General features: G+C 50.0%; 2 protein-coding genes and 1 pseudogene across 6 annotated transcripts in view; all 3 read left to right on the forward strand.

Moving 5' to 3' along the window:
• SIN3A (SIN3 transcription regulator family member A) overlaps positions 1-11,023 on the forward strand; it is a 66,235-nt gene extending 55,212 nt beyond the window's left edge. Inside the window, exons 18-21 of one of the 2 annotated variants that reach the window (XM_012640581.1) lie at positions 471-563; positions 1,457-1,551; positions 6,644-6,851; positions 9,739-11,023. In XM_012640581.1, coding sequence (XP_012496035.1) covers positions 471-563; positions 1,457-1,551; positions 6,644-6,851; positions 9,739-9,969 — 627 coding nt within the window. In that variant the 3' untranslated portion in view covers positions 9,970-11,023. The remainder of the gene's footprint in view (positions 1-470; positions 564-1,456; positions 1,552-6,643; positions 6,852-9,738) is intronic. The other variant, XM_012640582.1, reaches the window with a different exon arrangement.
• On the forward strand, positions 5,629-6,120 carry LOC105807226 (annotated as a pseudogene).
• Positions 11,024-13,094: 2,071 nt separating the features above from the next.
• On the forward strand, positions 13,095-24,093 carry MAN2C1 (mannosidase, alpha, class 2C, member 1). Of its 4 annotated transcripts, none has more exons than XM_012640586.1 (26): positions 13,095-13,226; positions 13,499-13,624; positions 14,069-14,192; positions 15,149-15,219; positions 16,297-16,474; positions 16,767-16,956; positions 18,044-18,150; positions 18,343-18,453; positions 18,805-18,897; positions 19,010-19,126; positions 19,345-19,440; positions 19,534-19,679; positions 20,058-20,181; positions 20,548-20,669; positions 20,774-20,859; positions 20,985-21,140; positions 21,330-21,440; positions 21,576-21,708; positions 21,961-22,065; positions 22,154-22,310; positions 22,430-22,573; positions 22,958-23,067; positions 23,175-23,254; positions 23,417-23,565; positions 23,651-23,766; positions 23,845-24,093. In XM_012640586.1, the coding sequence occupies exons 1-26, from the start codon at positions 13,126-13,128 to the stop codon at positions 23,969-23,971; spliced, it is 3,180 nt and encodes a 1,059-aa protein (XP_012496040.1). In that variant the 5' UTR covers positions 13,095-13,125; the 3' UTR covers positions 23,972-24,093. The 4 variants fall into 4 exon arrangements, with proteins under 4 accessions (XP_012496040.1, XP_012496038.1, XP_012496037.1 ...); XM_012640584.1 differs by having other exon boundaries at positions 21,343-21,440; positions 21,614-21,708; XM_012640583.1 differs by having other exon boundaries at positions 13,099-13,226; positions 15,149-15,223; positions 16,241-16,474; positions 21,343-21,440; positions 21,614-21,708.
• Positions 24,094-24,311: the final 218 nt, after the last annotated feature.

The following is a 24,311-nucleotide window of genomic DNA, read 5'->3' on the forward strand; positions in this document are numbered from 1 at the left end:
AGCTGGGACTACAGGCATGAGCCACCATGCCCGGCTAATTTTTTCTATATATTTTTAGTTGTCCGATTAATTTCTTTCTATTTTTGGTAGAGACAGGGTCTCCCTCTTGCTCAGGCTGGTTTCGAACTCCTGAGCTCAAACAATCCTCCCGCCTTGGCCTCCCAGAGTGCTAGGATTATAGGCGTGAGCCACCGGGCCCGGCCTGACACTGATTATTGTTTTAGCTAATTGAAGACATTTGAAACATGAAATGGTACTTTTTGTTCTAACATATTTCATTGGTAGCAAGATTGGACTTCTGCCTTTTTTTTTTTTTAATCTCTGACTTCCCAGGCTTTTGAATATCTTTCTCATCTCTTCAATCAAAGTGAAGTTTTATAACTTTATTGCCCCTCTACCCCACCCCCTTGAAAAGATAGGTTATAGCTTTGGAGATGGCCTATTGTTTACACTCAGTTTCTTATTTGCAGCTTATGTTCGTTCAGAGCCAAGGCCAGGTTCAGTTGACCATTGAGCTTCTGGACACAGAAGAGGAGAACTCTGATGACCCTGTGGAAGCAGAGGTATGGGCAAGTATACACAAGGCTCTTATGTTGGGCAGAGCTGGCGTGTCCCCAGAGTTTGCCCTGTCACCTTATCTGCTCGAAGCCCAAGCTGCCTTAGGCTTGTTTAAGGATAGGACCTGGATGCTTCAAGCATGTAGGTCATTGCGACCATGTCTTCCACTGAGTAGCAGGGCTGCCTGGTGATAGATGGCACCTCATCCTTCACTCAGTGGAGAGAGCTCCTCTTAGGAAGTCTCATGGTTGGCAGCTTTCCTATTTTTTCCTGAAGTACAAGAAACAACAAATGAGGTGCCATCTTCTCAGTGTCATCTTGACCCTTTGTGTCATGTTTACTTTTTACTGGGCAGATGAAGCCAGGAGTTCCCAACCCACAGAGTAGATAGAGAAATGTGATTATCATAGTTGACTCTGGCAGGTAATGCAAATAGGAGACATAGGCCATATGTAAGATGTTGGAGGGATATGTGGGGAGACTTGTTTTATGGGAATATTGGCTTGTGGCTGCCAGATCTTTCAATTTTTTTCCCCAAGAGATGCCAGAAGTCCATATTTTAATGTGAAGAATACTGATTTTCACACATTTGCCACTATACATTCTATTCTTTAACAAAGCTTTCTGTGGGGAAGTAAAACTTATGAGCCAGCTTCTAACCATTTATGACTTCTGATAGCTGTAATACATCAGAGAAACTTGTGGCATTGCTAACAGAATTTTTAATCTGTGTTCCAATACCAAGTAAAAAGCATGTCATTATAGAAAGGGACTTTATTGATCTTGAAATTTATCAGTTTCAGGCATTTTTGTCATGGGGTTTACTGTACTACCTGATGAGGATGAAGCTCAGTTTTTGTGATTTCCCTCCACCTCTGTTTTGTGTTTACCATCCTAGCGCTGGTCAGACTATGTGGAGCGATACATGAATTCCGATACTACCTCTCCTGAGCTTCGCGAACATCTGGCACAGAAACCAGTGTTTCTCCCACGGTAAGTGAGCCAAGTCACCTGTCAGCATTATATATTTGTGCGTGGTTGAGGAATGGAGAGTTAAATTACCTTCCGATTCTTGGTTTTCACATATTCTCTTCATTTTTTCTATGTGCTGAGGATGCTGTTTCAAGGTTTGTATGGCTGTTACAAACATGGGCTTACCTAGAGCACATGTCAAAGCATCAGGGAGGTGAGAGTTTTAAAGAATCAGCAATTACTTCCCTCCATTTGATGTGAATGCATGTTGGAGTCTCTAAGGTTTGATGGAGGAGGAGTCACAGGACTCAGCATGTAGTCATACTTGTGACTATGATTTATTACAGCAAACAGATACAAAGCAAAATTAGCAAAGGGAAAAGGTGCCTGTGGCAAAGTTGAGGAAGCCAGGCTCAAGCTTTCAAGAGTCCCCTCCCAATGGAGTCACACAGGACGCTCTTAATTCCTCCAACAAGTTGTGACAACACACATAAAATCCTGTCTACCAGGGAGGCTCATTAGAGACTCTATGCCAGGGTTTTTATTGAGTTCGAGTCATACAGGCACCCTGTGCCTAGCATATACCAAAATTCCAAACTCTCAGAAGGAACGCAGATTTTCAACATAAGCCAGATAGTATGTACAAAAACAGTTTAGGTACAGTGAGCCACTAACATGATTTAGGGAATGGTGGAAAGTTCCCCAAAATCCAAGATCCCAGACCCCAGCCAAGGGCCAGTCTTATAAGCAGACCTTTCAAAGGATAGCAGTCTTAGTCCTGCTATGTTAACTTCCCCTTTTTTTGAGATGGGGTCTTGAGTGTAGTGGCATCGTCATAGCTCACTGCAACCTCAAACTTCTGGGCTCAAGCCATCCTCCCACCTCAGCTTTCTGAATAGCTGAGACTACAGTTGCACACCATACTTGGCTCATTTTTCTATTTTTTGTTGAGATAGGGGCTTGCTGTATTGCTCAGGGTGATCTCAAACTCCTGGCCTTCCAAAGTGTTAGAATTATAGGCAATGAGCCTCCACACCCGGCCTTTTAACTTTTTTCTGCACAGAATTTTAAAGATTGTCCCCTGTATATAGGCAATTTGTACTGCTGATCCTTTCAGTATGAAAACGAATTTCAGAAGTAGAAAATAGGTAGAGTGGCTTTCTTCCTTCTAAACTTTTAAGTTTAGAATTGAAATGTCATGTCTTATGTTTCCAAAATGTTATCATCCCAGCATTACTAGATTTTGTCTCCTAATGAGAACATGGAAAAAGGGTACCAGCAAAGAGAGCCCTGCCAGGCTCTCCATTCATTGATTCTTCTAACAGATTTTGAGTAGTTGCTCTGTGCCAAGTCCTCCTCGCAACAAAACAGACATAGTCTGCATGCTTACGACATGTTACAGTAAACATACATATCATTATGTATCTCTTACCAGATTGGCAGAGGTTTTAAAAGATTTATAATCTATATTGCAGAGGTGTGCAGAGGGAGGCACTCTAATATATTGCAAGAAAAAATAGAAATTGATGGAATCATTCAGAGGGCAGGGCAGTTAATATGTAGAACCTTTACCCTACAACTTCAGTTTCTAATGATTTTCCTCTCTTACAGTTAAAATTCTCAGTCTTTTTGGCCTTGCGACCCCTTACACTCTTAGAGCTTGAGCACTCCAAAAAATTTTTATTTATGTGGATTATACTAGTAGTATTTATCAAGTTAAAAATTAAAACTGAAACTGATAACTGTGGATATTCTTCTTTGATATGACAACAAAAGTCTACTAGTGGTAGTTTCTTTTTTTTTTTCCAGCATATTATAGGGGTACAGATGTTTAGGTTACATATGTTGCCCTTGCTCCCCCCTCCCCCCCCAAGTCCGAGCTTCAAGCGTGGCCATCCCCCAATGGTGCGCATCACACTCTTTGTGTATGCAAATACCCGTCCCCTTCTCCCCCCTCCCCCCCGCCCAACACCCAATAAATCTTATTCATAATTATATGTGCACTTATGTGTTGATCAGTTAATACCAATTTGATGGTGAGTACATGTGGTGCTTGTTTTTCCATTCTTGGGATACTTAATAGAATGTTTTCCAGCTCTATCCAGGAGTATACAAGAGGTGCTATATCACCATTGTTTCTTAAAGCTGAATAGTACTCCATGGTGTACATATACCACATTTTATTAATCCACTCATGTATTGATGGACACTTGGGTTGTTGCCACATCTTTGCAATTGTGAATTGTGCTGATATAAACATTCGAGTGCAGGTGTCTTTTTTATAGAATGTCTTTTGTTCTTTTGGGTAGATGCCCAGTAATGGGATTGCTTGATCAAATGGTAATTCTACTTGTATCTCTTTAAGGTATCTCCATATCGCTTTCCACAGAGGTTGCACTAGTTTGCGGTCCCACCAGCAGTGTAGGAGTGTTCTATCTCTCCGCATCCACGCCAACATTTATTGTTTTGGGACTTTACCAGTGGTAGTTTCTTCAAGACTACTTGCAATATGAATTGAAATATTAATGAGCTTTTCATATAGTTGTCAAAATCCATTGGCTTATCTTGTACTTTGAGTGAATCTTTTTTCATCCATGATTTTGTAACTTCATGCGATTGGTGATTTGGAAACTACTAGCTCACTAAGTTATGCAGACCTACTAAATGTTGACACATTTTACAATGCCTTCCCCCAAAAATCACATTGATTAATATCACCGTTGATCTTATCAAACATTTTCAAGTATTGGGAAGCTGTCAAGCTCAGGGTGGCTGATACCAGTTTTACCAAAATTCCTGGTTTTGCTTGAAAATTCAAATCTTATCATTGGCAACATTGTTTTCTTTGGAGTGATAGGTCCTTATTCGTTTTTGAGAAAATATCTGCCATTCTTGGCCAAAGCTAAGTTTAGTAATTTCTTTCAAGTAAAAATGGTGATCTTTTTACAACTCAGCGCAATTGCTTAAGTGCTTTTCTTCAAGAATACCATTGTACTCTATTACACAAAGGTACTTTATGTGTAGTTGCATTTTATCATACAGCATGTTAAAAAGATGTGAACTGGCCGGGCGCAGTGGCTCACGCCTGTAATCCTAGCACTCTGGGAGGCCGAGGCGGACGGATCGTTTGAGCTCAGGAGTTCGAAACCAACCTGAGCAAGAGCGAGACCCCGTCTCTACTAAAAATAGAAAGAAATTAATTGGACAACTAAAAATATATAGAAAAAATTAGCCGGGCATGGTGGCGCATGCCTGTAGTCCCAGCTACTCGGGAGGCTAAGGCAGGAGGATCACTTGAGCCCAGGAGTTTGAGGTTGCTGTGAGCTAGGATGATGCCATGGCACTCACTCTAGCCTGGGCAAAAGAGTGAGACTCTGTCTCAAAAAAAAAAAAAAAAAAGATGTAAACTAAGGAGCTGGGATTTAATAAAAAGTGTTACTGCTTCATCAGCGATGTTCTTAAGTGAAACTGGCTTTTCACTTAATGCCAGTGGGTAGTCACATTCTCGTACAAAGACTTCAAAGTACAGTTTGGTGCCACCACAGCTCTTCTATTCAGCATGACTCTTACCCCGCCAGTGCAAGTGTAAACACAGTGGAAAAGGCAAAGAATGTTTTAGTATTATTATGAAATAGTTTTATCTCACAGATCTCCTGAAAGGGTCTTGGGGATGCCCAAGGGTCCTTGGACCAAAGACTCGCTGTCCTATAAAAATACATGTAGACAAAGATACTCAATGAAGCAATGTTTTTAATAGCAAAGTATGGGAAACAATAGCCGTCTAGCTGGTAGCCCTGCTCCACGGGGTATGGAAGGGATTCGGTACCTGCCCCTAGGGCATCCAGTGATTGTGGGTTATCTTTTTTCCTTTGTGTGTAGAATGGCCCTAGTTTATACCATCTTTGGGGGAATTTTTAAAAATAGGCATTCAAATAATTTTATGTGTTTCAGATGAGGCCCTCAGTTGAGAGAGGCTGTTAAGGAATGATTTAATTGGCGTACATTCCTCTGCAGAAGTTAGAATGAGACAGATTTATGTAGTGAAATTTAAAAAGTCTTCATGACATTAAATGAAAAGTTGAGTATAAAATACATAGTATGGGCATCCTGGGTCGGCGTAGCTATGGCGGCTGTGTCCTTTCCTCCTGTGTCCGCTGTCTGCCCGCAGCCTTCACACTGCCCCAGGTCCCCACGCTAGCCACCACCTGGCAACTCAGCACCACTCTGTGCCCCGCGTGGACCCAGACAAGGCCCGGGGCTTCACAGCCGGCCTCGGTGCTTGCACAAGTTCCAAGTCAAGTTACACATTTGTGCCGCCAGTATAGGGACGCTCCCCCTTTGACATTGGAGGGAATCAAGGACCGTGTTCTTTGTGTCTTGAAACTCTATGACAAGATTGACCCAGAGAAGCTCTCAGTAAATTCTCATTTTATGAAAGACCTGGGCTTAGACAGTTTGGACCAAGTGGAGATTATCATGGCCATGGAAGATGAATTTGGGTTTGAAATTCCCAATATAGATGCAGAAAAGTTAATGTATCCACAAGAAATTGTAGATTACATTGCAGATAAGAAGGATATATATGAATAAAATATCAGACCCTCTTGCTTCACTGAGAGAAGATTCAGATGATGCTGGCGAGTGTCTGGACGTGAGAACGCATTTTGGCATTATTGCTGACGTTAATAGAGTAATTCTGTTGGACTTGTATTTAAATTGTGTTAAGTATTTTACTCTTTGAAAATAAATCTATAAAACAAAAAAAAAATACATAGTATGAACCTCTTTTGTCTTAAAAACAAATCCCAAAGCAGAATGATAGTGGGTAATTACATATGTAAATTCACAGACAGAGGCCTAGAAGTTTTGTATTAAAACTGCTAACAAGTGGCTACCTTTGCCAAGGCAAGTAGGATTTGGAGAAGTGGGAGTAGGGGATTTGTTGACGATTTCTGCTTTTCTATGTATCTTTGTGGTTGAAATTTTTTTACAATGAAACCCTTAAACATTTTTATATGTATATAACTAAATAATAAGGAAAACTCATTTGCGGGGGAGTCACGGCAATCTGTCTGGTCAAGCTCTCATCCTGTAGGGCTCTTCTGCTCTGTAGGAATCTTCGGCGGATCCGGAAGTGTCAGCGAGGTCGAGAGCAGCAGGAAAAGGAAGGGAAGGAAGGAAACAGCAAGAAGACCATGGAGAATGTGGATAGCCTGGATAAGCTGGAATGTAGATTCAAGCTGAATTCCTACAAGATGGTGTATGTGATCAAGTCAGAGGACTACATGTACCGGAGGACTGCCTTGCTCCGAGCTCATCAGGTGAGAACCAGCAACTGGAATTTCTCTACACATCTCTCTCCCCAGCTAGCACCAGGGAGACCCACAGTCTTCTGATTGTTTCTCATTCTTTATGAAAACCTGTTTTTGGAGCTGAGAATTACTGAGAAAGCCCATTAGTTTGCTAAGGATGCCATAACAAAGTACCACAGACTGGCTTAAACAACAGGTATTTGTTGTCTCATATTTTAGGAGGCCAGAAGTCCAAGATTAGGGTGTTAGCAGTGTCGATTACTTCTGAGGGCTGTGTGGGAGAATGTGTTCAGGTCTGTCATAGCTTCTTATGCGTTGTTGGGCATCTTTGGCATTCCTGGGCTCGTAGATCCCTGCCTTTATCTTCTTATGGTGCCTGTGTGCATGTCTGCGTCCAAATAAGCTCACATTCTGAGTATTGTGAACTAGGACTTCAACATACAAATTTAGAGGAGGATGGGGGACACAATTCAACCCCTAAGAGCAGGTAAATACCTGGTAATACCTTTTGGTGAAGCTACTCTCGGCATTTACAATTCAGGCAGTATCTGATCTTTGGCATGTATGAATCCTATTTTCATATTATATCTCAGTTTTGAAATCTTCTTGGTACAGTTATGTACCACATGTTGTGCCAGGCCCTGGGGACTACCACCACGAAGTAGAACAAATAAGGTAATGTAGTGCGCACTACCAAAGAAACAAATCAGATGAAGTGATCAAGGGTAACTGGCATGTAGGCCTTGAGCTCATTGGAGAAGGCTTCTCTAAGGAGGTGATGCCTGAGGCCTGAATAATAACAAGGAGCTATCCTGGTGAAAAGTTGAGGGCAAAGAAAACAGCAAGTGCAAGACTGGGAAAGAGGAAAGGATTTGGCATGTTCGAGAAGCTAAAATCACTATTCTGGCTCAAGGTTGCCTTCATACCTTCTATGAAGTTAGAAGGATAGACAGGCCACATTACTTTGTCTTGCAGGCCATGGTTTGGGTTTTGTCAGAGGTACTTTGAGACATCATTGACAAAGATAGCTTGGACTTAGGACTGCTGTGAGTTGAATGGGGGTGGGTATGGGTACAGAGTTGAAAAGCACTCAGAAGGCTGCCCTTGTCCAAATGAGATGTGATGGCCATCATACCACTAGGATGACAGTAGAATTGTAGGAATTAGATTGTAGATATGATTTAGAGATCTATGGCTGGGCATGGTGGCTCATGCCTATGAGAGGCCAAGGCAGGAGGATCGCTTGAGCTCAGGAGTTCGAGACCCACCTGAGCCAAAGTGAGACCCTGTCTCTATTAAAAAGAGAAAAATTAGCCGGGTGTGGTGGCATGCACCTGTAGTCCCAGGTACTTGGGAGGCTGAGGCAGGAGGATCGCTTGAGCCCAGGAGTGTGAGGTTGCAGTGAGCTACAATGACGCCACTGCATTCTACCCAGGGTGACAGAGTGAGACTCTGTCTCAAAAAAACAAAAAATTAGAGTTGTAATTGACAGGATGTGATGCTGGATCAATGGGGGGGGGAGGTAAGCAAAAGGAGGACATCAAGGATGATACCTGACTGATTTTTGGGTTAGTGAGTTTTTTGTTTCTGCGTAAATGGAAAGTTTAGGGGGTTCATCTGATAATAGGAAAGGGTTACCAGGTTTGGGGGCAGCTGAAACACTCTATTTTGAACTCGTTAAGTTTGAAAGAACTAGGAAACATTCAAGGGGGAGATGTTGGGCGAGCAGTTTAATGTACAGTTGACCCTTGAACAACGCAGGGCTTGGGGTGCTGACCCCACACAGTCAAATCCATGTATAACTTTTGACACCCCGAAAACTTAACTAATAGCTTACTCTTGACCAGAAGCCTTACCAATAGTATAAACAGTTTAAACATATTTTGTATATGTATTATATACTATATTCTTATAGTAAGGTTAGGTAGAGAAAAGAAAATGTTAAGAAAATCATAAGTAAGAGAAAATATATTTACTATTCATTAAGTGAATGGGGATCATTAGGAAGGTCTTCATTTTCATCATGTTCACATTGAGTAGAACAAGGAAGAGGAGGAATGGGGAGGAGGCTGGCCTTGCTGTCTCAGGTGGCAGGGTTGGAAGAAAGTTTCTATATACATGGCTCCATATAGTTCAAACCCATGTTGTTTAAGTGTCAACTGTACTTCTCTGATGGCACTGAGTGTAACTGCTGTGTGCTGTATGTCTGTCTGCATATCTCTGATTCAAATTCTTTGGGGAGCTGGGCAACACCAATTTTATCTTTGTATCCCCTACTGTACCTTGCACGTGAGCTCCAGTAAATACTTGCTGAGTGCATAGGTGGGAACATAATGCTCCACTGAAGATCTGCTGTGCCTGGCCTCTGCTGGCTAGGGTGGGGTAATACAGTGAAGGAGAGTGGGTTTTAAGCCCTTTGCTTCACGCTGTCTTTAGAAGTGACTTGTACCATGCTAACAGAAGTGACCAATGGCTGTGGCTTATTGTGTCTCACCCAGCATACATGAGAATCAGCCGGGTTACTGGTTTAAAATGCAGATTGGTAGAACCAGGGAAACCTGTATTTTTAACATGTTCCCCAAGTTATACCAATGTATGCTAAAACTGAACAGTGAGCTTATTCTCAGAGCATATGTTGGCATTTCTTGGGGGCTTTATGGGTTTTAATTTCCTGTTGAACATAGAGCATTCAAAGATGCTCTGTGTTCTTACCTCTTTCGTTCTCCTCTTTAAACAATCCTTTTTCCCCCTTTTTGTTTTTTTAAAACTAACCAGTAGTATCTAAGACTTGAGTCCACATCTTTGCTACTTTAGGAGAAAATTGAGCTTTGTATTTGAAGGGCTTTTTTTGGTCCTACTTCTTTTTTTTTTTTTGTCTTCTTTTCCTGTTTTGCAGTCCCATGAACGTGTAAGCAAGCGTCTGCATCAGAGGTTCCAAGCCTGGGTAGATAAATGGACCAAGGAGCATGTGCCCCGTGAAATGGCAGCAGAGACCAGCAAGTGGCTCATGGGTGAGGGGCTGGAGGGCCTGGTGCCCTGTACCACCACCTGTGATACAGAGACCCTGCATTTTGTGAGCATTAACAAGTATCGTGTCAAATATGGCACAGTATTCAAAGCCCCTTAACTGCAAAGCCAGAGCAGACAACTCGAGGGTGTGTGTGGGTGTGTGTGTGTGAGCATGTGCACTCACACACGTTGAAGAAACAAGGAAGATGCCTTTCAAGCCTCACTGGGCCTCTCTGGGACATGGCCACCTGATCTGTGTGTGGCTGGTGCAAATTGGCACCAAGTGGGCTACTTTTAAGAAACGTGAATACTTTATAAAGGTGGAGCTGGAACTTTTCCCAAGGGGGTTTAGGTATTAGCCTGCCCTGGAGGGGAAAGAAATCCATGCAAGCACAGAGACAAGCAGCTTGCTTGCACACACCAGCAGAGCTAAGACTGGAGTCTCCTGTGGCCTGACCTTCAATGAGGGAACTGGATGCTGTTCATATTTGGCTGGATGGAGGTGCTGGGGAAGGACTTAATGCTCAGATGGATTGTAACTGTGATGGTCACTGCTCCTCTCCTCTACCCCAAAAGGAAAAAAAAAACTGGATTCGATTTTTTTTTTTTTTCCTGGTCACCTGAGCACATTTAAGATCACCCATTAGGTTTTACCTGGGATCTGCAGTTTGGCTTTGGAATTGATCATCTTGTGGATTTGATTCCTGATGAATCCTTGCTGCCCACCCTTTCTCTCACCTTTGGTTCTCAACCTCAAGTTCAAATCAGCCATCCTTTTTAGCTCCCGTGGAACTGTTTTGTACCTGCTTCTTTACTAGTCTACCCTAGTGCCATCCACCAGCTTTACTCTCAGACACACACACACACACACACACACTTTTAACTTTTTCTTTTTTTGTAAATAATGTACATACTGTCAATTTTTTATTAAAAGAAATATGCTTTGATGTGCTAGCATAACTGCTCTAGCTTCTTGTGTACCATAGTACTATGTGGCTTCAGATTTAGTACCTATGAACAGATGTACAAGACATTTATTACACTTTTTACCAAAGGGAGTTACCATTGTAGTACTTTTGTGTAAAACTTGTCTTCCCCCCTTACCCTCAACTTTTTTTCTTTCTTTCGTTTTTTTTTTGTAAATAAATAAAGCTTGGTTCTTACTTAAGGAATAAACTCTCAACCCAAGTCCCTTGTCCTCACCAGAGAACTATTGTAAAGCAGGGTATTTGGCTTCAGTTCCTTATCCAGGGTACGAACAGGATTTTACTTTAAATAATTAAGTCACTTTCACTTGTCCCAAATCAAAATATTCCAAAATTTTAATATAGAATACTTCCTTTTTTTTAGTACGTTTTTTTCCCTTGTTCAGCTATTTGAAAATATTTTATATTTGGGTAAATTGTCAAGGTATGTAGTTTGTATTTCAATATATTTTTTCTTATCCTTATTGGGGATGGGGGTGAACAACTTAAATACCAAGCCAGTATTTGAAAGAAATGTGTATAAGGTGTGTGGTATAAATGGGGTAGGGAGGGAGAGGATTTGATACATTTCCTTAGTAATTGCACATGGGATATATATTTTTTTAATTACATAAATTTAAACTGGCAGGCATTTAAACGTGAATGATTAGGATTTTTATATGTGGTTAGCCTGGAGTTTCTAAACAAAGACCAATGGAGTCCTTCCCAGTACTCTGGTAGATTTTTCTCCAGCAACTATTACCCTAGTCTTATTTGTAACCAACAGTGTTTTATGTGGGTTTTGTTTTTTGTTTTTTTTTTCTTTTTTAATTAAAACAAATTTTTTGGCTCCTGGACCTTGAAAACACATGGCAGACTGCTCTGATTTTAAGCATTTTTGTTGTAGGCAGACCGAAGACTGTGGGCCACAGTATAGTATGGCAAAGTCTTGTGGGGAAGGGAGATTCTAGGGCAAAGCTGGGACAGTGCCTGACTTGGAGGTAGAGTGATAATGTGCTCAGTGAGGGAAGAGATCTTGAGGTGTTCTAAGCAACAATTCCCCTATTCCCTGGTGCTCCCTCAAGAAAGATGTTGACCTGACTACAGGAGAAATTGATGGGGTGTGACCAGGGGCAGCCCTAGCTCTTGCCCCCCCCCACACACACACACGTGTTAGCTCCAGAGCACCTGCCTGCAGCTCAGGATGATAGGGTTTCATGGCCGGTTCAGGAGAAAACCCCAGCCCACCAATGCAACCAATAGAAGAGGGAGCTTTACCTGCAGCCAGGGTTTTCACAAACAGCATTTTTATTTTTCTGCTGTCTGACATGTAAGCTCCAAGCTCTAAACCCAACCTGCATTATATACAGCAGAAAGTTATCTTTATTTTAAATCACATTTGGTATTCTGTACTTAGTCACTTTTCCATGTGATTGGCATTTGAAATGTTGTAAACTTGGTCAGTATTTCCATTAAAATATCAGGGCTAATGTTGTGTATATATTTTTTTCTTCCTAATGATTTTATAGACAAGGACTCTGGCAACCCCAGGAGAAAAAAAGTAAAGCTGCCAGTGGAGTACTAGGGATGAGAATGAAATTGGAGGTCTGTTTCTGGCATTAGGGCTTCCCTGGACTCTACAGACCTGTACGGTGAAATTACAGGGAAGATTCTATGGGAATCTTCAATGCTGTGACCATGATCTGCTATCTCAAAATCTTTGCAGAGTTTCTGGTGATGGGCAAGAATTGGCAACATACACATAAATTAAAACGTGTAACAGAGGAAGCTAGGGTCACTGGAGCCCATCCTCTCTGCTCTTTAACCCCATATTCTCCAATCAGTATGACAACACGCATCCGGGGCAGCCTGGCTCTTTCCGCGTTAAGCAGACACCAGTTTTCGTGTTCACGGATGTAGCCAGGGCCAGTGAGTGGTCTGTGATTGCTGCTTCAGAGGCTGGGTCTGCAGCAGCCAAGGTTCCTGCCCGTTCTACGGAATGGTCGGTCCTATGTCTCTGTCCCAGGACCTTCGGCGGCTTTAATCGTCAAATTTCCCATTTTATTTAGGGATTTATCCTATATCCAACTAGCTTGGACGAGACAGGAGAGCCTCCAAAGCGCAGCTTCTAGGTTTCAAATCCTGGCTCAAAGTTCAGACAGCAGCTGGGCTTCCAAGAGCCGCCGGTGTTGCAAGAAAAGCTGCCCGGGGCTGGAAGGCGCCCTTCAGATGCCGGAACCTTTGGTCTCGGTCGGTGGACCGCGCCGGCAATGCCAGGGCCTTCCGGGGAGAGGAGCTGGGGCGCGGTGATGGCGGGGGCGCCTCCTCTGAAGCACTGGCGCACCACGCTGGAGCGAGTGGAGAAGTTCGTGTCGCCGCTCTATTTTACCGATTGTAACCTCCGCGGCAGGTGTGGCCCCTCGTGTGGGGAGCCGTCCGGCCGCATCCGTGCGCCTCGGCCTTCCGGGGGGAAACCTAAGCTGCCGCGACCTGGGCCGCGGGGCAAAGTGCCCGCCGCGGACAGGGCGGGGGCCCGGGAGGAAGGGGTAGGGGGCGGGATGGGCTGTGGAGCTGCCCGGCAGCCCTCTCGGCGGCCGATCGAGGGAAAGCGCGTCCCCACCGGCCGGCTGGCCCAGGAAAAGGGGAGGCTCGAGCGCGCGCCCACCGGCTCCTCCCGCCCAGGCTCTTCGGAGAAAACTGCCCTGTGGCCGCGCTCTCCAGCTTCCTGACGCCCGAGAGGCTTCCCTACCAAGAGGCAGTCAGGCAGGACTTCAGCCCCGCGCAGGTCGGCTGCAGCTTCGGACCGACGTGGGTAACACCGAGCGGGAGGGAGGGGCTAGCGGGCCTAAGGGAAGGCCACACCCCACTGCCGGCACCCTACCCAGCCCCGGCCACGCCTTTTTTGTTGGCCACCTGCCCTAGACAGCTACAAGGGGTGGAGCAGCACCTTCTGCTGGGAACAGCACCCTGGTCCCTCAGAGTCTTGAGGGGAGAGTTTCCATCTTCCCATCCCCGCCGTCTGCACACCCTTTAGGAAGGGCACCCGATGTCGGATCATGGACCCCTGACTTCTCTGCCTCTTTCCCTCACCTTGCTGCCCAGCCCTTGTTCTATCTTGTGGCTCAAAGCTGAGACCTTTTTGATGCTACAGATTCTTGGAGAAAGCCTCAAGCTCTTGCTGACCTTTTAACCCAAGGAAGTATTTCAGGACAGGGTTTCCACCTCTCGGTCATCACAAGGGCTCTCTTGCAGATGGTGGACCTGCTGGTTCCGGGTGGAGTTGACCATCCCAGAGGCGTGGGTGGGCCAGGAAGTTCACCTTTGCTGGGAAAGTGATGGAGAAGGTCTGGTGTGGCGCGATGGGGAGCCTGTCCAGGTGAGGATCCCTACCCTAAGGTCAGGTGTCACCACTGTTCAGCCCTCGTCTCTGGTGAACCACAGCTGAGTGGCTCTGTCTGCAGAGTGATATCAGGATTTCAGTACTGGGGAAGTTGCCACTTGGGCTTCTGTGTAATGGGTCCCTAGTTTTCAATAAACCAATTTTTGTTGTATGTAATTCATGCTTATGGGGAAAATTGTTTCAAACAGTTCTAGATAGTAGGAAGTAAAAACTTTAAGTCTTCCCCTGAAGTAATGAATCTCTCCCTACCACCCTATCCCATTCCCCAGATATAACCACTGTTAAGTGTCTTGTTCATGCATTCAACCATATCAGGTTTAATCCTTATAATCCTTTGTGGTAGGTCTTTATGCCCACTTACAGATTAAGAAACTGAGATATATCAAGGTTAGTTAGTTTACTTGCTCAGGTTTACACAGCTTCCATTTCAAATCAGACTGACTCTCAATCTGGGGTTAGGACTGTTCTTCCTGTGCTAAAAGAAGGCAGAGCCATTCTCTCCCTCTGTTCTCTGGCTCAGCACATGTCACATGGTGTTTATTCTGAGCTAGACCCTGTACTAAGCACTGGGGATGTAGTGGGGAATGAGGCAAACCTATCCCTGACTTTACAGAGTTTCCCTTCAGATACTTATTCAGGAGTGCAGAGGCCACCAGAAGCCACACCCGGGCCTCCTAACTCCTGTCCATGGCCCTTAAAGACCATGGGCTTTTCCACTGGTAAACAGGTATTATTTGGTGGTCATGGTGCTAGCTGCTCTGGGAGGTGGGGCACCTGCTATCAGGGGTCTCTGATTTGTTGAGCTTGGCCCCGCTTGGGAGAGAGGACCCAGAGCTGGGGACCAGGTGGAGAGGTCTGACTTTTCTTGGTTTACACTTCACCCAAACTGTTCAAAGGCCTCAGGCCCCATCTTTCACTCCACTCCCTGCCAGGGTTTGACCAAAGAGGGTGAGAAGACCAGCTATATCCTGACAGACAGGCTGGAGGAAGGAGACCCCCGAAGGTGGGTGAGTCCCTGTGCGCTGGTCTACCAATACTGTGGGGAAGGGGTGCCAGCAGGCAAGGAGCTGAGACCTAGAGTGATCTCAGAAGTACCCCACCTCTAGCACAACCATCCTCAGATCTCACAGTTTGTTTTTAGAAAGCGTGATTTTTTCCTAACTATAAAAATAATGTTTGCTTTATTGTGGTAAATACAGAAAACTCAAAGAAGTAAGTAACTGCTATTATCCCACCACCTAGAGTAGAGATGACCATTATTAACATCTCAGCATTCATGTTCTTAGTATTTCTTTCAGGCATAGTTTTTACTAGTTGAGATCGTATTTCTTTGATATTTCGCATCCTGACTTTCCACATTCCATGTTATACCATGGGCATTTTATGACACCATTAAAAACATTTCTTAGACATTAGTGTATTTTATATTTTATTGAACACTGTGTTTGCGATGTCTCCAGACACTGGGAATATCGTGTTGAATGATGTAGTTCTTGACAGCAAAGGGAGACAAATCTGCTCATATAATTACAAAACTGATGAGGGCCCTGAAAGAAAATTCTGGGAGCTAGATAGGAGGAATCTGTTCTAGACTTAGCGGAGGGGTAGGAGGAGGGTCGGGAAGGCTTCCCTGAGGAAGTCTGAGTAGAGCGGCACCACAGCCTCCCAGGCTTCTCCAGTGAAAGGCCCACCCATGTTGACTGATGGATCTAGGGGTCTAGAAGGTCCAGCCTGGGAGATCCAAAGGTGCTTTTAATATGCAAAGAGGGTTTCCAGACCAAGGCAGTGCTCTGCAGAGACAGCTTGGAAAATAGAAGGCTAAACAGCAGTGTAATTCACACAGTTCCACACTTAGTTACTTATTTTCCGTGACTGAGGCAGACCACTCATCAGCAGGATTCAGTCTGGTGTTTCTACCTCCCGGCCTGTGTGCACAGCTGACACTGTGGGGTCCTCTGGGGGGTGGATCCTGGAGGCGAATGGGGAGGGGTCCGATGGATGCCTCCTGGATGCTCCCTCCCCAGGTCCCCAGAGTCCTCTGCCAGTTCCTTGACCTGAGGCTGCCTCCTCGTGTTTGTAGCCTGACCCTGTACGTGGAAGTGGCCTGCAGTGGGCTCCTGGGGGCTGGGAAGGGAAGCATGATTGCAGCCCCTGATCCCGAGAAGACGTTCCAGCTGACCCGGGCCGAGCTGGCCGTGTTCCACCGGGATGTCCATAAGCTCCTGGTGGACCTTGAGCTGCTGCTGGGCATAGCCAAGGTACTCGACACCCCCGCTCTCCCCATCACCCCCTAGATCCCTGCTCTAGGCTGGTTGTTTCTTGGGTCAGATAAGTGGGACTCAGAATCCATAGCAGGAAGAGGGTTCCTGCCTGAGGGTTGAGAGGATTTTCCTGTGTAAAGGGGAAGTGGAGCCGGTGCTGAGCAGGGGCCAGCAGGAGCAAAGGGGTAGAGATGGGGGCATTCTGCTGAACACACTTGGGAGACCCCCCAGACCCTAGCTCTGGAGGCCGTGCTTGAGAAGGGGCTTAAGGGGCAGAACCTTGTTGCAGGGTCTCGGGGAGGACAACCAGCGCAGCTTCCAGGCCCTGTACACAGCTAACCAGATGGTGAATGTGTGTGACCCTGCCCGGCCTGAGACCTTCCCCATGGCCCAGGCCCTGGCATCCAGGTTCTTTGGCCAACATGGTGGTGAAAGCCAACACACCATCCATGCCACAGGGCACTGCCACATTGATACAGGTAGGCCGACAGGTGGTTGGGTTGGCTGGAGAGGCAGGAATGCCCTTGAATCCCTGCTTGTGCCTTAGAAGCACTGCATGATCCTCAGCAAGTTCTTGCTCCTCTTGGGCCTCAGTTTTTCCCATCTGTATGGAGCTGGGGGACTGGACTGTGGGCTTTGTTAGCTATGGCTTCATTTGTTCTTTTGACAAAATCTGATGCCTCATGAGGCTCCATGCTTTTAATAGATACTGGGGGGTAGGATTCCAGAGATTGGTGATCGTAGAATTGGCAGGCACGGTTGGTACCACGGTGAGGATAAGTGCGGGGGGCTAGAGAGCCCAGAAGAGTCACCAGCTGGATTAGGGGGATTCCAGAGAGGCTTCCTGGACAAGGTGACCTTGAACTGAGCAAGAATGGGCAGGAGTTTGACAAGGGTACCCAGGTCCTCAGAGAGGAGTGATGTGGAATTATTGAGATGGGGCCTCAAACGCAGGGGGTGGGTTTCCTGGGGAGCATCAGGAGTTCGATTTTGAACCTGAAGAATCTGCAGTGTCTGTGAGGCTTATGAGAGCGCCACGTGTTTAGCAAGCTCCCCAAGGTATTGAGCGTGATGCAAGTAAAGTTTCCGAATCACAGAACAAGGGCTTCCTCCTGTGCTGTGCCAAGAGGTGGGGTAAGGTGTGGGGGTTCTGGGCTGGTAAGGAAGGAACTGGTAGGCCAGACAGGTCCATCCGGGGAGCTGTGCCCCGTTCCAGGGTATCCTCAGCACGTGCAAGGGCAGAGTAATCCCTGCTGCCTCCGATGGGATGCTCTGGAGGGCGTCCAGCCTCAGACTGAGGCTGTCCCACGGCCAGGGGCCTCCGTTTCCTGACCCGTGAAATTGACCCTGCCGGCCTCCTTTCTCCATTTCTTCCTCCTCTCCTGCAGGAGTGGTTCGAAGTGACGGCTTAGGAAGGATGCCACAGGGTTTTCCAGAGTGAAGGGGACGGGACGGGGAATAGGTGACCGACCCTAGGCCTGGTCAGGATTCCGGGGCAGGGCTGGGGCTAGAGACCTGTCAGGACCTTGCCTCTCCCTCCACCCCCCACCCCCCACCCCCATCTAGCCTGGCTCTGGCCCTTCAAAGAGACCATAAGGAAATGTGCGCGGAGCTGGGTGACAGCCGTGCAGCTCATGGAACAGAACCCTGAGTTCATCTTTGCCTGCTCCCAGGTCAGAGGGACAGCGGTGTGGGGGCAGGGGAGGCACCTAGCCCTTCCTGGGGCTCAGTAGGCTCTGAGGGCTTCTCAGGCCTGAGGGGCAGGTCTGTTCCCCACCCTCAGCCACTCACTGGGCCCCAGATGCTCGGCCCTGGGTGGGGTCCTTGTCACTCCTGGCTCAGGTCCCACCCCGTCTGCCCCCCAGGCACAGCAGCTCGAGTGGGTGAGGAACCACTACCCCGGTCTGCATGCCCGGCTCCAGGAGTTTGCCTGCCGCGGGCAGTTCGTGCCTGTGGGGGGCACCTGGGTGGAGATGGTAAGTGTATTGGCACCTCCTCAGCCTCGGTCCATACGGTCATGGCCTTCCCTCATGTGGCCCAGGCCCCTCCTCGGCCGCGTGGTGACCTTCTGCAGGCCATTCACACCCTGTCTCTGGCAGGGCTCGTTAGTCCCTGGAGCCCCAAGGCCTGAGAGTCCAAGGGCGGGGAGGGTCTCCAGCACCACAGCAGGCTGTCTGCGTGGCCGGTCCTGGGCACCTCGCTCAGGCAGATGGACAGTCAGGCCTGACTCGAGGAGAGGGACACTTCCTGGGACCCGGCTATAACTCCTTCTCCTGCGGGGAATGGGGCTGGCCTGAGCTCCTGCCTCCCTCTTCCCTCACTGCCAGGACGGGAACCTGCCCAGTGGAGAGGCTATGGTGAGGCAGTTCCTGCAGGGCCAGAACTTCTTTCTGCAGGAGTTTGGGAAGATGTGTTCTGAGGTAGGCTGGGAGCTGCTGCACCGGGCCGTGGGCAGGGAGCGCTGAGGGGCTGAGGCCGGGTGGCTCCGCCTGAGCTCTGCTTCCCAGCCGCCAAGGGCCCTCTTCCCTCCAGTTCTGGCTGCCAGACACGTTCGGCTACTCAGCACAACTCCCCCAGATCATGCGTGGCTGTGGCATCAGGCACTTTCTGACCCAGAAGTTGAGCTGGAACTTGGTGAACTCCTTCCCGGTGAGCAGAGCCAGCGGGGTCAGGGTAGAGTTGGCCTCGGCCCCACGTGGCCCATTCACCTCTCCCCAGGCTTATTTGAGGAGTCCCGGACAGACCACCAAACCCCCACGCAGAGAGGATGGGCCTCCAGCAAGGTCGCACGGCAGGCAGGGGCAGGACCGAGTTTGCCTCAGCCCTGACTCTGGCCGTTCTCCCTGCCTCTGTTTCCCTACCGGTAGCACCATACCTTTTTCTGGGAGGGGCTGGATGGATCCCATGTACTGGTGCACTTTCCACCTGGCGACTCCTATGGGATGCAGGGCAGCGTGGACGAGGTGAGCGGATACTTAATGGCGGGGGTGGGGGCAGGCTGGAGAGGGCTGGCCTGTCCTAGGCTGACCCTCACTGACCTGCCCCTACCTGTCCAGGTGCTGAAGACTGTGGCCAACAACCGGGACAAGGGGAGGACTAACCATAGTGCCTTCCTCTTCGGCTTCGGGGATGGGGGCGGTGGCCCCACCCAGACCATGCTGGACCGCTTGACGCGGCTGGGCAATACCGATGGGCTGCCCAGGTCAGGCCGGGCCTCCAGTAGCCCTCAGCCCTCCTTTACCCCAGCCTCGGCCTTGCTGTGAGCCCTGCCTTCCACTCAGACAGTGGCCCAAGCCCGCCCCTGGGCCTTGTCCTGTTCTAGTCCTGGACCATTGGCTCCTGCAAACTCTCACCCTGGGGGTGGGCTGGGGGAAAAGCCGAGGGTGGCAAGAGGAAGAAGGTTGAATCCACTGGAGAGAGCAGCTCTCCTGGGTTGTCTAGGGCTGGCATTGTGTAGATGGGGAGCTTTCTGGAGTAACTCTTCTCTGTTGGGACTGATCTGTTGTCTGCTCTGGCGTAGAAGAAGGGTAAGCCAGGTCGCCCCCATGGCTGGGAGGCCCAGGCTTGTGGTTTCCCTCAGGGTGCAGCTGTCTTCTCCGAAGCAACTCTTCTCAGCGCTGGAGAGTGACTCGGGGCAGCTGTGCACGTGGGTCGGGGAGCTCTTCCTGGAGCTGCACAATGGCACCTACACCACCCATGCCCAGGTCAGGGGCGGGTTGCAGAGTCGAGCAGGGAGCGTGTGCCCTTGATCTGCAGAGGGTCAGAGAAGGAAGCAGGGGAGAAAGTCCAGCCCCGATCTGGGGGAAGAGGCTCGTGTTCCAAGGAGAAGCTTGTAGGAGAGAAATGCAAACTGGGTTGGTCAGGAGAGCTTGGAGGCAGGACTGAGCACCCCTAAAGAAAGAGGAGTTTGGGCTGAGGGGAGAGAGGGACGTCATTAGAGTCAGGTCACCTGCAAAAGGCCTTATCCAGGAGGCCCTGGGGAGCCATCGGAGGTCTGAGCAAGGGAGGGCTTTGGAAGGCATCTGGCGCATTTAAGCAGACTCCAGACTGATCTTCCCACCTGGGCTCAGATCAAGAAGGGGAACCGGGAGTGTGAGCGGGTCCTGCATGACGTGGAGCTGCTCAGTAGCCTGGCCCTGGCCCGCAGCGCCCAGTTCCTGTACCCAGCAGCCCAGCTGCAGCACCTCTGGAGGTCAGCCTGGCTTCTGCCTGCTACCACCCACCTGAGCTCTCACCCCAGATGCTTCTGTGGCTGTCCTTCCTGGCCTTTTCCATCCCTGCCCTTGGCCCCTGCAGGCTCCTGCTTCTGAACCAGTTCCATGATGTGGTGACTGGAAGCTGCATCCAGCTGGTGGCAGCGGATGCCATGTGCCACTATGCAGGTGAGGCTGGCAGCAGTCCTGCCACTCTCTCCAACCCCAGGACTGAGCCCAGAGTATCCCCTGTGGGACACTCAGGGCTCATCCCCGACCCATCGCCCACCCATGACCGGCTAATCTCTCCTCAGACATTCGTTCCCATGGCAATGCACTGCTCAGCACTGCAGCCGCGGCCCTGTGTGCTGGGGAACCAGGTCCCGAGGGCCTCCTCATCGTCAACACGCTGCCCTGGAAGCGCACTGAAGTGTTGGCCCTGCCCAAGCCCGGCGGGGCCCACAGCCTAGGTATGAGCTGAGGGAAGGGTCGCTATTACCTCAGGAGGGATTGAGACCAGATAGACGAGGTCAGGAACACCCCTGGGGATCTCTGCCTTGGGGTGCCCTAGGCTGGAGTATAGTAGCCACATCCTCCATCACCCTCACCCCTACCTGAGCGAGGTTCCAGAAAGGTCAGGAGACTGCACTGATGCCTAGACCTCACCCCCAGCCCTGGTGACAGTGCCCAGCATGGGCTATGCTCCTGTTCCTGCCCCCGCCTCACTGCAGCCCCTGCCGCCCCAGCAGCCTGTGTTCGTAGCGCAAGAGGTGAGTCCCAGCAGGTCCTGCGGGGCAGGAACTGTCCTGGGGTGCTCCTAACAACCTGGGGGTCCTGAGCTCCAACCTGGAGCAAGTGGCAAGGTGGGGGTGGGGTGGGGATGGGGGTGAGTTGGCTGTGGGAAGCTCCTACAGACTCAGCCTCACGGCCCCCTTTCACCGAGACTGACGGTTCCGTGACTCTGGACAATGGCATCATCCGAGTGAGGCTGGACCCGACTGGCCGCCTGACGTCCTTGGTCCTGGTGGCCTCTGGCAGGTGCCAACTCCTCACTGTCCTTTCCCAGTGCCTCACGAGTGGGTCCCAGATCCCGTTTCCTCTGTCTCATGGCCACAACACTGCCCACGGCAGCCCACAGTGGCTCTGGGCTGGGACCCACACATAGAACAAGGCAGGGTGGGCTAGGGGTCCTTGTCCCCTGGGGCCTGTTTACTCTGTCCCACCCCACTAAGCGTGGCTGGAGAGAGCAAGCTGTACGGTTGCAAAGCACCAATCCTTACGTCTTTCCAGGGAGGCTGTTGCAGAGGGTGCTGTGGGGAACCAGTTTGTGCTGTTTGATGATGTCCCCTTGTACTGGGATGCCTGGGACGTCATGGACTACCACCTAGAGACACGGTATGGGTGGGGCAGGACTTGGGGGTGGTGGGGCAGTGGGAACACAAGCCCCCTGGCTTAGTGCCTCCCACCCCCACCCCATCCACAGGAAGCCGGTGCTGGGCCAGGCAGGGACCCTGGCAGTGGGCACTGAGGGTGGCCTGCGGGGCAGCGCCTGGTTCTTGCTGCAGATCACCCCCAGCAGTCGGCTCAGCCAGGAGGTGGTGCTGGATGCTGGCTGCCCCTACGTCCGCTTCCACACTGAGGTAGCAGGGCCAGGGTGGTGGTGGTGATCTTCCCCAGAGGCACCTCGTGAGAAGGAGCCAGCCCCAGGCCTGTGTGTGTCTCTCCCTTCCCTCACCCCCACCTTCCATCCCACCCCCAGGTGCACTGGCACGAGGCCCACAAGTTCCTGAAGGTGGAGTTCCCTGCCCGTGTGCGTTGTTCCCAGGCCACCTATGAGATCCAGTTTGGGCACCTGCAGCGGCCCACCCACTACAACACCTCTTGGGACTGGGCTCGATTTGAGGTCTGACATTGCAGGGGATGGGGGTGGGCTTGGACTCCTCCCTGGCTGGAGAGAGACTAGTTGTGTGGTGTGGGGTGGGGAGGAGGAGGAGGATCAACATTGCTGCTTCCTAACGTGTGCCAGGCGTTGTGCTAAATGCTTTCCACTTAGTTTGATACTTGCGACCATTCAGTGGGTAAGTACTATTATTTATCCCCATTTCACAGATGAGGAAACTGAGGCTTAGGCAGGTTGGGTGGCATGCCCAGGGCCTCCTAGAGTGGGAGCTGGAATTCAATCTTGTGGTTCCAGAGCTTGTTCTCACCCTAGTGACAGGAGCTGTGGAATTTGGGAGCACAAGGAGGGGCATGGGGCCACCAAGTGGGTCTCGGATCTGCCCTCCAGGTATGGGCCCACCGCTGGATGGATCTGTCAGAGCACGGCTTCGGGCTGGCCCTGCTCAACGACTGCAAGTATGGAGCGTCAGTGCGAGGCAGCGTCCTCAGCCTCTCGCTGTGAGTGGGTACCGAGCAGGCCCGGGAGCTGGCGTGGCGATGTGGGTCTTCCTGGGGTGGAACTGCAGCAGCTTCAGCCCAGGCCATACCCACCCTCCTCACCTCAGCTTGCGGGCGCCTAAGGCCCCCGACGCCACTGCTGACATGGGACGCCATGAGTTCACCTATGCACTGATGCCACACAAGGGTGAGTGAGTGCTGGAGATGGCGGGGCCCTCTTGCAGCCCTAGACACCTCTGCCCTTCTCTGAGCACAAACCCCAGCAGCCTGGCCCACCCTCTGCCCCCTGTAGGGGTTTTTGGGGGTAGCTCCCATTCTCCATCAGCATCACTTTCCGGTTGTACCCCAGGCTCCTTTCAGGATGCTGGAGTTATCCGTGCTGCCTACAGCCTCAACTTCCCCCTGTTGGCGCTACCAGTCCCGGGCCCAGCGCCCGCCACCTCCTGGAGTGCCTTTTCCCTGTCCTCTCCTGCCGTGGTGTTGGAGACTGTCAAGCAGGCAAGGGGCGGGGCGAGCCGGGGGAGGGGCGGGGTTCCGTGCTGAGCCCGCCCCAGCCCCGCCCACCGCCCGCCTCCCTCCGCAGGCGGAGACCAGCCCCGAGAGCCAGACCCGCGCGCTGGTGCTGCGGCTGTATGAGGCCCACGGCAGCCACGTGGACTGCTGGCTGCACACCTCGCTGCCCATTCAGGAGGCCATCCTGTGAGTCGCGGCGCGGGCTCGGGGCGGGCGTAGGAGTCCCACCCTCACAGAGCCCTCACGGCCCCTCCTGTTCTCCAGCTGTGACCTCCTGGAGCAGCGAGATCCTGCTGGCCACCTGCCCCTTCAGGACAACCGCCTGAAGCTCACCTTTTCTCCCTTCCAAGTGCAGTCCCTGTTGCTCGTACTTCAGCCTCCACCAGACTGAGTCCCTAGCGGTGGGGTTTTGTTTGTGGAAGGGTGGGAGGCTTTGGGGACTCCTCATTGCTGCCTCCCCAGCCTGAAGCACGGAGCAGTCACCTCTTGTGTAATAAAGCCTCAGATCAGGAACCATGCTGGTAGCCCCTGCTAACTCCCCATAGGGTCCATCCTCAGGCTTGGGGGTGGGGGGAGATCTCTGTGTGTGCAAGGTCTGGGGTGCAGCTCCCATGAGAGATTGGGACCTCGGGTGACCAAAAGCTGGCTTGGAGACCATGAGATAATAAGTTCCTCCCCTGTGTGGGACTGGAGAGGAGGCTGGGAGGCTGGGTTCTGGCTGGATGGGGGAG

Source organism: Propithecus coquereli, unplaced genomic scaffold (genome assembly GCF_000956105.1).
Source record: "Propithecus coquereli isolate 6110/MARCELLA unplaced genomic scaffold, Pcoq_1.0 Scaffold155, whole genome shotgun sequence".
In the NCBI taxonomy this organism is placed as follows: domain Eukaryota; kingdom Metazoa; phylum Chordata; class Mammalia; order Primates; family Indriidae; genus Propithecus; species Propithecus coquereli.